This window comes from Labeo rohita, chromosome 5 (assembly GCF_022985175.1).
Source record: "Labeo rohita strain BAU-BD-2019 chromosome 5, IGBB_LRoh.1.0, whole genome shotgun sequence".
Lineage (NCBI taxonomy): Eukaryota > Metazoa > Chordata > Actinopteri > Cypriniformes > Cyprinidae > Labeo > Labeo rohita.
This window is the reverse complement of record NC_066873.1, coordinates 7,670,569-7,682,826: the sequence shown is the minus strand read 5'-3', so window position 1 is coordinate 7,682,826 and position 12,258 is coordinate 7,670,569. Positions and strand designations below refer to the sequence as shown.

The following is a 12,258-nucleotide window of genomic DNA, read 5'->3' as shown; positions in this document are numbered from 1 at the left end:
AGACTTAGAGGCAAGCTTGAAGAGCAAAAAATGTCCTACTTGCCTTCTGATCGAGTTAACCCAGATCCTCCATTCACCAATGTCGGTGTTGATGTGTTTGGTCCGTGTAATATCTACGCTGGACGAACCAGGCGAGGTCTTGCGGAGAGTAAGCGATGGGCAGTTATTTTCACATGTTTGGGACCACGCACTGTGCATTTTGAAGTGATTGAGTCACTGTCCTCCTCAAGCTTTATAAATGCATTGAGAAGATTCACTGCTGTCCGAGGACCCGTCAAACTGTTTAGGTCTGATCGTGGAACTAACTTTATTGGAGCTAAAGATAAATGCAGAAGATCCAGAGTTTAGAAGCTATCTACAGGATCAAGGGTGCACTTGGGTCTTCAACTCTCCTCATTCCTCACATATGGGTGGGGTGTGGGAAAGGTTGATAGGTGTTGCACAGAGAATTTTAGATGCTTTGCTTCTCAAGACAGATTCCACAAGGCTGTCACATGAGGTCCTTGTTACTCTCATGTCAGAAATCATGGCCATAATGAACGCCAGACCTCTGGTCCCCATCTCGTCTGACCCAGACATGCCACATGTTCTTTCACCTGCCACACTTTTAACTCAAAAGATAGAGACCGTGTCTGCACCAAAAGGAGAGTATGACATTAAAGACCTCTATAACAAACAGTGGAGACAAGTTCAAAGCCTTGCTGATGCCTTTTGGAAGCGCTGGCGTCAAAAATACTTAACAATACTTCAACAAAGGAGAAAATGGCAGGTAAACAAGCCAAACCTTCAGGTCGAAGATGTGCTTCTAAAAAATGCATCACTCAAGAGAAACGAGTGGCCTACAGGAGTTATAGTAAGCGCCATCCCAAGTCAAGACCTCAGAATACGCAAAGTGGCGGTAAAGGTTATTAAACAAGGCAATCCCAAAGTGTACTTAAGACCGGTTTTAGAGGTGTTGTTGTTGTGTAAAGCTACAATGGTGTAAAATATTACACCAGACGGGGAGTGTGCCGACCGTGTTAAAACAGTCCTATAGTGACACCTAGTGGCCGTAGCGAAATTGATGTCTCAAGTTTGTCCACATAGAGTTGCGGTAGATAGTGTGGCATCGGAGAAGACTGAAGGAGCATTGTATTCCTCTGCCATGCGCTTTGATGTTACAAAATATGCGCTGTCTTCACTGTAGCTCGGCGCTGCCCCGTAATTTTAACAATAAAACAGCTTAACTGCTAAAGAGCTACATTATATTTCTCAGCAAGTAGTTGGTAACGTCATTGTTTCCGAAGCAATTAGCTTCACTGTTAATAGAGAAACGCTGTAAAAAAAACGGAGGTAATTCATATATATCTAGCCTCTCTCTCTCTCTGTCTCCCTCGTAAATTAACACTTGATGAATTTCACTTTTCTGAGAATAGAATATCGAAGTGAAGATTGCTAATCTGCAAGTTTACCAGTGTTTTCAGAAAGCCAGCGCTTTTATCCACAGTGGAAAAACAGCGCGTTGCTAGTTTGAATAATAAATATAGGAGAGGAATAAATAGGGGAGACCGGGGATGGTTGTAACAGGGGTCATTTGTAACACATCCAATTTCTCAAATAAGGAACAATTTACAAATCACCTAATTCACTTCACACATTCTCAGTTTAGTCCTTATTACACATGTGAGAAAGTAGAGCCCTGTGGCAGACGCAGAATACAGGTCCTTCTCAAAAAATTAGCATATTGTGATAAAGTTCATTATTTTCTGTAATGTACTGATAAACATTAGACTTTCATATATTTTAGATTCATTACACACAACTGAAGTAGTTCAAGCCTTTTATTGTTTTAATATTGATGATTTTGGCATACAGCTCATGAAAACCCAAAATTCCTATCTCAAAATTAGCATATTTCATCCAACCAATAAAAGAAAAGTGTTTTTAATACAAAATAAAGTCAACCTTCAAATAATTATGTTCAGTTATGCACTCAATACTTGGTCGGGAATCCTTTTGCAGAAATGACTGCTTCAATGCGGCGTGGCATTGAGGCAATCAGCCTGTGGCACTGCTGAGGTGTTCGATAGCGGCCTTAAGCTCATCCAGAGTGTTGGGTCTTGCATCTCTCAACTTTCTCTTCACAACATCCCACAGATTCTCTATGGGGTTCAGGTCAGGAGAGTTGGCAGGCCAATTGAGCACAGTAATACCATGGTCAGTAAACCATTTACCAGTGGTTTTGGCACTGTGAGCAGGTGCCAGGTCGTGCTGAAAAATGAAATCATCTCCATAAAGCTTTTCAGCAGATGGAAGCATGAAGTGCTCCAAAATCTCCTGATAGCTAGCTGCATTGACCCTGCCCTTGATAAAACACAGTGGACCAACACCAGCAGCTGACATGGCACCCCAGACCATCACTGACTGTGGGTACTTGACACTGGACTTCAGGCATTTTGGCATTTCCCTCTCCCCAGTCTTCCTCCAGCCTCTGGCACCTTGATTTCCGAATGACATGCAAAATTTGCTTTCATCCGAAAAAAGTACTTTGGACCACTGAGCAACAGTCCAGTGCTGCTTCTCTGTAGCCCAGGTCAGGCGCTTCTGCCGCTGTTTCTGGTTCAAAAGTGGCTTGACCTGGGGAATGCGGCACCTGTAGCCCATTTCCTGCACACGCCTGTACACGGTGGCTCTGGATGTTTCTACTCCAGACTCAGTCCACTGCTTCCGCAGGTCCCCCAAGGTCTGGAATCGGTCCTTCTCCACAATCTTCCTCAGGGTCCGGTCACCTCTTCTCGTTGTGTAGCGTTTTCTGCCACACTTTTTCCTTCCCACAGACTTCCCACTGAGGTGCCTTGATACAGCACTCTGGGAACAGCCTATTCGTTCAGAAATTTCTTTCTGTGTCTTACCCTCTTGCTTGAGGGTGTCAATGATGGCCTTCTGGACAGCAGTCAGATCGGCAGTCTTACCCATGATTGCGGTTTTGAGTAATGAACCAGGCTGGGAGTTTTTAAAAGCCTCAGGAATCTTTTGCAGGTGTTTAGAGTTAATTAGTTGATTCAGATGATTAGGTTAATAGCTCGTTTAGAGAACCTTTTCATGATATGCTAATTTTTTGAGATAGGAATTTTGGGTTTTCATGAGCTGTATGCCAAAATCATCAATATTAAAACAATAAAAGGCTTGAACTACTTCAGTTGTGTGTAATGAATCTAAAATATATGAAAGTCTAATGTTTATCAGTACATTACAGAAAATAATGAACTTTATCACAATATGCTAATTTTTTGAGAAGGACCTGTATATTGTGTCGACCTTGTTAAAACAGTCCCATAGTGACACCTAGTGGCCGTAGCGAAATTGATGTCTTAAGTTTGTCCACATAGAGTTGCCGTAGTTAGTGTTGCATCGGGGAAGATTCAAGGACCATTGTATTCATCTGCCACGCGCTTTGATGTTAGAAAAGCCTTGAAAATATGTCTTTTTACAGTGCTTCCTTCAAGTAAATTACACTCAATTGAAGTCTTTCTTGGAGGAACCTGTTAGCTATCTGCCAAGCTAGTCAGGCTCAAGCACTTCAGCAGCCATCTTAGTAGGGTCAGAATATATATATAGAGGCCAAAGACTAATTTTGAGGTAAAAAAAAAAAAAAGACAAAAATACACACATATATATATTAGGGGTGTAACGGTACACAGATGTCACGGTTCGGGTACGTACCTCGGTTCGAGGGTCACGGTTCGATACGATTTCGGTACAACAGCAAAAAAACAACAAATCTACTACGCTCGATATGCTAAGTTTTTCATTTATTTTGAACAGACAGTAGTACAAATTAAAAAAAAAATCCACCTAGATGAGAAAATGCTAAATATTATATCAAATTATAATGTTTTATATTTATATCTGCAGTACATATATACATACAAGGAATAAATACTTGAAATATATTTGGATTTGTGTTGAATGAGATAGGTAGGATACACGAGCACAAAGCTCCATTTCGCAAAGTTTTGAATACACAAACCTTTAAAGTAACGTTATACTCCTTTGTCAGTGAGAGACGCGTTCACATGATCACATGATCACTGTCTAGTGGGCTTTGTTTTCAAATGCTCAACTCACGGCATTCGCTGTTCTGCTGGCGGTTATCAAACAGAGTTGCATTATTGCATTACCGCCCCCTTCTGGATTGAGGGTGAATTGCCTGTATTCGTTGTAAGGCCTCATGCACTGAACCGAGATGCCCGTACCGTGAAGGTTCGGTACGAATACATGTATCGTTACACCTCTAATATATATATAGTAGCTGTAATGTGAGCTCGTTCATGACTACAAGACTATGTGTTAGTTGTAACACCAATACTTATGGTTAGATGTAGCATGACAACAAAACATGTTATAAGTTACTCCAAGCTATTTTTTTTGTTTTATTTATATGTTTTCTTTAAATTTCCATATACCTAGGTCTTGGAAGAGAAAGACAAACCGAGATGTTGATATGGTGCCCCGATTTTGAACTTCCAAAATGCAGTTTAAATGCGGCTTCAAACGATCCCAGCCGAGAAAAAAGGGTCTTACCTAGCATAACGATTGGTTATTTTCATAAAAATAATAATTTCTATACTTTTTAATGTCAAATGCTCATCTTGTCTACCTGGACTGTTTTTTTTCCGGTTCATGACAGTTAGGGTATATCGAAAAACTCCAATCTCATGTTCTCTCTTAACTTCAAAATCCCCATATATCGCTGTTTTACCTTTTTTGTTAAGGGTGTTTAATCTTCTTTGCATGTTTACTTTGCAAAGACTGGGTCTGTACTTCTGCGGGGATGTAAGATTTTGAAATGATTTTTGAAGTTGAGGGAGAAAATATGATCTGAGTTTTTCGACCTACTCTAACTGTCTTGAGCCAGAATACACAGAGTTAAAGGAGAGAAAGGCAAGACGACCGTTTGAGAATGAAAAGTACATAAATTGTATTCTTTTTATGAAAATAACTGATTGTTTCACTAGATAAGACCCTTCTTCCTCGGCTGGGATTGTTTACAACTGCTTATGGGATCATTTTAAGCCACATTTAAACTGCATTTTGGAAGTTCAAAATTCATCCTGTTCACTTATAAAATAAGGTTTTCAGGTCTGAGCTTTGTGCAGGCCAGTCAAGCCCTTGCATTTTTACTAGGGGTGGCTCCCGATCTGATACCAAAAATTTGAAACATCTGCTGATACTGATCTGATACCAGCATAGTGTCTTTTAAAATAAGCGTTGAATTTCTTTAATTCAGTGTGTGTTGACCTGATGTGTTACAATTTATATTCCAACTACTAATTACAACAAAAACAGTATTTGCAAGATGTTTATTACAACATGTATTTCAAAGATGTCAAAATTACTTTGCATTGCACAAAGTTAAATTTAATTAAAAGATTAATTATAATATTATCAACATTTTTATTTTTCTTGTTTCAACATTCAAACCTTTTCTTCTAAGACTGAAGGTAAGGCATTTAAACATACAAAGCAAAACTAGACACTGACATTAACTAAACTTGTCACATGTCTTAATGTTCTTTAAGGTGCTTCCAGTGCTAGATTATCCAGAGCTATTCCATGAAAGCGGAGAAAATGCCAGCCCTCTTTAGCTGTGAGGTCCTCTGCACCTTTAGCCAAATAAAAGTCTAGAGAGGGCTTGTTCCAGTCTAGTACAGAGAACTGTAAACGCACACAATGCTGCTCTTTGGCCACCTATAAAGTAACAAAAACTACATTTACCTTTTTACATTAAAATCATACTGATCATTCATTAAGATAACTAGCCTTGTTTAAGCACAAAATATCGTAAAATACATTTAAATATCATAATACACAGATTTATCCAGATAATTTATACAGTGCACAGCATAAATAAGTACACCCCCTCTGAATAAATATAAAAGATGTATTTTCTTAATGATCACTAATATAAGTCATGGAAAGATGGCAAAATGTAAATGTATTTAACATATACTTAATAAAAACAACAACCAATATGCCAATATATTCTGTAAAATAAATTTGCCAATTTTGTTTAAATAAAGGATTGCAGAAATTAGTACACTCTAGATGTAATTCAGCAAATGTATAATATTCTAATACTTAGCATGTCCTCCAGAACTTTAAATGTATTGCTCTGACCCTTCTTGGCACTGAGTGTACAAGTTCATGACAAATTTTCACATCTCCTGGAGGATGGCCTCCTTAAATGCCCTGGTCTTTAATGGGGAGTTTTGCTCAGGTTGTCTCTACAGAATCCCCACAGCTGCTCCAAAGCATTAAGACTGAGTGAAACATATGTCCGCTGAAGGATTTTCACCTTGAATATCTTCATTGTCATGCTGAAAAATGCCCAATAATGCAGGAAATTAGGAGAGGGTAGCATCTGCAGTTTCAGTTTTTTGTATTACAGTCAGTGCCGTCCTGTAGGTGTGTGGGGCCCTAGGCAAGATATTGAAAATGGGCCACTAGTGTAAGAAAACTGTCATAGAAATTTGATGAGTGAAGAGAAAGCACATAAAATGACTATTTCAATATTTAAGCGTGACTGTGCATTATTTGTAACACATTCAACAAATATATGTTTAAAAAAAAATTAACATAAAAATAAACATAGGCCTACTAATATTCATAAATGATTAGAAATGCAGGCCATTCTACTTGTTTTTAAGGATTGATTGATGATCTCAAGGGAAAAAAAAAATCTTTATTGCATTAGACTTGTATTTATGTATTGTATTTATTATTAAAGTAAAATGCTAAATGTGTCTCAGTTTTCCTTATATGACAAGTCTGTCTGTGATCATTGCCATCACTGTATGTATAAAGCAAGTACTACAGCAATAAATATTATGTATATAGCAAAACATCCTTTTTTCCAGCTCCGGAAAGATATTGTTTGGATTCCATTTCTACCACAACTTCTCTTTAATCTCTTTATCATTCTGAGAGATCATAATCTTCATTCTATTCTGAGAGGCAATACTAAGTGATTTCCAAAATCTAAACAAAATAAAATCTGAACTGAAAGGTTTTCAGACTTTATTTAACAAAAATTCCTAAAGAACACTGAGTTTGTTGTGCCTGGTTTAGGGCTGCACAATTTAGCCAAAATGTTGTTTTGATCAATATGACTAATTCTGATTATTGTTATTACTAAGTAAATACATTAAACAAAACAATAATTATTGTTAACGATTATCAATTTATTTTACGGAAAACTGCAGCATGACATACAGGAGGCCCAACTATAAATGTTTAGAAAGGTATACAAATTCATTATAAAATAAATTATGATTAAAAATCTTAATTTTTTTTTGTCCGAAAAGCTTCTCCTCTACACTGGAGAAAAAAACTTACAGAAGTATTATTATTCCTATTTTTACCCAAAATAAGGTGTTAATATATGTAATACATGTAATATAATGTTTCATTCATACAGGAAATCCCTAATATGGAAAAAGGTGACAAAGCTGAATAAAACTCATATAGAGACGTTTTAACCCATGAAACATGGAGACATCTGCACGATTGTGACTAAATGATTTATCTGTTCTTCGAGCCATATCAGGTATTTTTAGATGCAATGCAAAGCCAATTAACAGCCTTTATCACTATATAGAATACAACATAAAATAATGATTTTGCCTTATTCTGTGATGTGAAACCACGTCAGATCACAAAAGAAAGGTATTTCAAAACCTCGACTTATGTTATTAAATGAATCTGGAGCAAAGAAAATGTCATTAAAATGTTCTCAATAGGCAACAGGTTTGTAAACAGATTCAAACCCATGCAAAATACTTGCATGCGTTCTACTGAAGTAAATTAGAACACAAAGACTGATAATTTTTCTCATACGTTTGTCACATATGCCGTACTGAACAGCACTGGTGCGTCACCCTAGCTATGTAGTCAGAAGGTATGTGCGGCTTGAAGTTTCGCTGCGCACACCGACCGGTGTATGACATTCAAGTACCGCAAGAGTGATTTGAAAGCATGCAGAGCTGCCCGCACTCTATAGCTCTTGTGGTACTTTGATTTTAAAAACGGATCTTTCTGCGCAGTGCCGCTTCAAATCGAACGCATCTAAAAATCCAATTAATAATCTTGCGGCCGCGGGGCCCTCCCCTTAAGGTGGGGCCCTAGGCGACCACCTGTATCGCCTGTTGGACGGGCCGGCACTGATTAGTGGTGTGTGAATTCATGTGGTGTGTGAATTCATGACAGCATTGATAAAGAACAACTTCCTCACACCTTCAGCACTCATGCATCCCTATAGAAGAGCTTTACTACCTCTGAATGTCACTGTGGGTACCAGGCACTTCTCACTGTACTTCATAGCAACACCAGAACATTTTGGATGCTTTTGGATCCGAAATGATTGACTTGGTCTCTTAAGACCAGAGAATGGATTCCCATAAGTCTGTATTTTGTAAATATGGGCCTTGGAAGAGGTTAAATGAGTTTATTGTGTTTTGACTACAAGTCCATTGTTTTTGAAAGTCGGTGCTACTTCTGCTATATTTTTACACTTAAAACAATAATTCGGCATTCTACTGTCCTCTTTTATGCTAAGAAATCAGTCACCTGGCAGTTCTCTCCCAAGTGGTTTCATTGCTGACAGCATTAAATCTGAGTATGATTTAGTAGGCTACGAAATACCTTTAACTGTCAGGAAATTACTTGTCTTTAAAAGTTTTGGTTTAGTATGCTTACCTGTTGATCAAAAATAGCCTTAAACCTACACTTTTGTTTTCTTTTTTTTAGTTTTTTTTAGTAACTTTCAGGAGGGTGTACTGATTTTTGCAACACATTTTATCACTTTGATAAAAAAATCGAATTTTGCTAAATAATTTTGACATTCTTCTTTGGTAATTGATCAAGCAGGCTTGTTGGAACATTATATATCCAAAGAACTCTAAAATGTCTTACAAGTAAGGAGTAATTGCTCCATTTGTTAAGTTTTAGAGGGGTGTACTCATTTATGCTGTGCACTGTAACTACATATTTTTTAAAAAAAAATGTAATAACTTACTTTGGCGACAGTTGCCATTAAAGCCTTTCCAATGCCTTTACCTGTAGTGTAAGCAGATATCACTGAGTTCAGCTTTTTCAATAAAACTCTTCAACTTATTGATGAAGTATACACACCTCTGTACTCTGGCATCACATACAGATCTTCCATATACACAGTCCTCCCTTTCCAAGTGCTGTATGTATAGAAGAAGAGAGCATAGCCAACCTTGGTATGTCCTGTGGGATGACAGTTGCTCTCAAAATACTTCTGAAGATATAAATATAAAGTTTTAAAACCTTATAACACTCAATTTAATGTGGCTGTTAATTACTAATTAGTTAAAATGCAGTAAAACTATGAAGAAAAAATTGTGGAGTCTTAAAATAGGGAAGTGGGTGCTGTTCATGCATTGGTCTCATGAAGGTGTGACTTTTGAGCTTTGTCATAGCAACTGAGATTAATTATTGCTGGGGGCTGATGAGCAGTGAACACTCATTCACAGTTCCTTGCTGGTGGAATGATCTTCCCAGCCCTATCCAGAATGCCATATCCCTGACGATATTCAAGAACACACACACACACACACACACACACACACACACACACACATATATATATATATATATATATATATATATATATATATTAGTAACACTTCTTGTGTTTATTGCCTCTTTATGATGAATCGCTTGTTGTATTCCTCATTTGTCACTTTGGATAAAAGTATCTGCTAATTAAATAAATGTAAATGTGAATGTAATGAGCTTTGTTGGTAAATTTAATGTAACAGGTCATTTCAGGTACATTAAAGATTATTGGTGATTATTGCCCAGTTATCTCTTGACATCATGTAGTTTTGGTCTTTTAAGAGTCATTATTACCATCTTTAGACTTATGGTCCTCAGGTACCTCAGCTACAAGACACTGGTAAAAAGGATTGGGGCCAAATCCATCCCTCTCCAACTCTAAGAAAACCAGTAGAGCCATACTTAGTAAGAAACATGTGGCTTCATTTTAACTTTAATAGCCTGAAATGGATTAGCTTATTTAAAAATAACCTTTATGGGATATCTTCACTTGGTCGGGCATCTTTTCATAAACGGCCAATTCCTACAATAAAACATTCAAAGATTATAGAAAATCATTCTGCACTCAACACACGCTTAAGAAGTTCTGAATGGCGTTGTCTCACCATAATCATGCGTGCTATATCTTTACAGTCTTCAGGTTTGGCTGCACAAATAGTAAAACTCATTTTGCATAGGCAAACAGCGTTTCCTGATTTCCTCCACTGCCTTTGACAAGTGAACAATACTGCATTAAAGTCCGACTCTACAAACGCGTCAGTCCAACGAGAGAGCGAGACGTGTTCAAGAGCGTCATATATCGTAAGCTTTGCGCAGCCTCTATCGGCATATGGCGAGGCGTCATTTTTTCCCCCAAACCAGTTAAGCGCAAACCACGCCCTCTAAGCGAAAACCCCACCCCGGAGCCGCGACTCACGTCTCCGGCTCGATTTCATTGGTCAACTGTATCACAGCGCTGATTGGCTACACAGCGTTACGGCCGCCCCGAAACACACTAATTTTAATACAATACCCAAAAAGTGAAACGACGTACTCACAGTTTACAATTTAAATAAAACGGTGTACAAAATGAATAAACACAGTGCTTAAAACTACATATAGACTATAAAACATGCTCACAGAGTAGTTTAACGCTTGAGTAAACTGCACTCACGTATTGTACAAAACAAAAACCGGAAAACACAAAAAGATAATATATATATATATATATATATATATATATATATTTAATATATATTTAATATATATATATATATATATATATATAATTTTTTTGTTTTTTTTGTTTTTAACTTATTATTAATTCTTTTGTATAGCAAACAATATGTGACCCTTTGTCAGCGATGCATCCATCGTCAACGACCTTGATTGGTTTCTAAACTTCTTCTCAGGGGCGGCGACCGCGTAACCGGATTGACCAGTGAAATCGAGCCGGAGACGTGACTCGTGGCTCCGGGGTGGGGTTTTCGCGTAGAGGGCGCGGCTTGCGCTTAACTGGTTTGGTCGTGTGGAATGTGACACGGATTACCTGCCGAAGTAGACAGTTACGAGGGGCATATCGTGCCGTTTTAAGGCTAAGCAGGCTAAGGATAAGGCGCAGTCTACCCTTACATCGCCGTCAGACCGTCTCAAATTTTGAATGGGATTGATAGGGAGGGCAGAAGATAGACCCGCGACGACGTTACGGCGACGTCACTGTAGAACCTATCCTAGGCGGCGACGTGACGGCGGCGTACGTGAGAAATTTACATAAAAACGACGTGTGATAGGTACATCTGAACTATGTACGTCGCAATTCATGACGCCTGATACATACGTCATCGCATTTCATGACGTTTGATACATATGTCCTCTTCTATGTACGTTGCATTTCATGATGCCTCATACACACGTCGTTTCTGCCGCCTTAAAAGGCATTTTAAAAGTTTCCATTAGTAGATGTAGGCTATTTGCTATAGGCTATTGATTTTACAGTAATTAGATAACTAACAAAATTGGCAACAGTGCATAAGAATTCTAAATTTATTCCATGTATTATGAGTGTGCGTGTCTTTGTGTGTATTGGCTGTGTTGCCTCCTCCTTAGAAGTCTAGAGGAATTGAGGAGGCATAACAGAGAGAAATAAAATTTAAATTATAAAAGCGGTGAATAAAAGGAGAACACACTTCAATCCTCATCCCTGGAGTGAAGACTCAACACAGTTCTTTAAAAAGAAAAGATAGCTGGTATCCAGTATACTGTAATTTTATATTTCGTTTTATATATTTATAATTTTATATTTCCCACTCCGTGAGAACCTAAAACTCCAAAAGTTTATGTGTTGCATTTAAGTACAAAGGTGGTCTTCAATAAGTCTTTTAATTTTTTATTTTCCAGAGAAGAAAGAAAAAGAAATATGTGCTTGGGACAACATAAACATCTGTATCCCTTTAACCCTCTGGTACTGTTTTGTTCAACAGAGTTGAGTTTGTGGCAGAGCCATTTACGGTCCTTGTATGTCTTTATGTGAATGTCTATTTGCACTAACTCAACCCACCAACGTGTGAATGGGCTAGTCATGATTACAAATACACTCAACGTGACTTATCAACTTCAATGGCACAGAGAGTAAATTGCGTGTCGTACACATTCTGA

At 37.9% G+C, this 12,258-nt stretch overlaps 1 protein-coding gene across 1 annotated transcript; it reads right to left on the bottom strand.

Annotated features, from left to right (window-relative positions):
* Nucleotides 1–5,328: 5,328 nt before the first annotated feature.
* On the bottom strand, nucleotides 5,329–10,420 carry sat2b (spermidine/spermine N1-acetyltransferase family member 2b). The gene is made up of 6 exons (XM_051108725.1): nucleotides 10,230–10,420; nucleotides 10,096–10,147; nucleotides 9,919–10,002; nucleotides 9,172–9,273; nucleotides 9,056–9,096; nucleotides 5,329–5,730 (listed from the first exon to the last, which is right to left on the bottom strand). The coding sequence occupies exons 1-6, from the start codon at nucleotides 10,290–10,292 to the stop codon at nucleotides 5,557–5,559; spliced, it is 516 nt and encodes a 171-aa protein (XP_050964682.1). The 5' UTR covers nucleotides 10,293–10,420; the 3' UTR covers nucleotides 5,329–5,556.
* Between the last annotated feature and the right edge of the window lie 1,838 nt (nucleotides 10,421–12,258).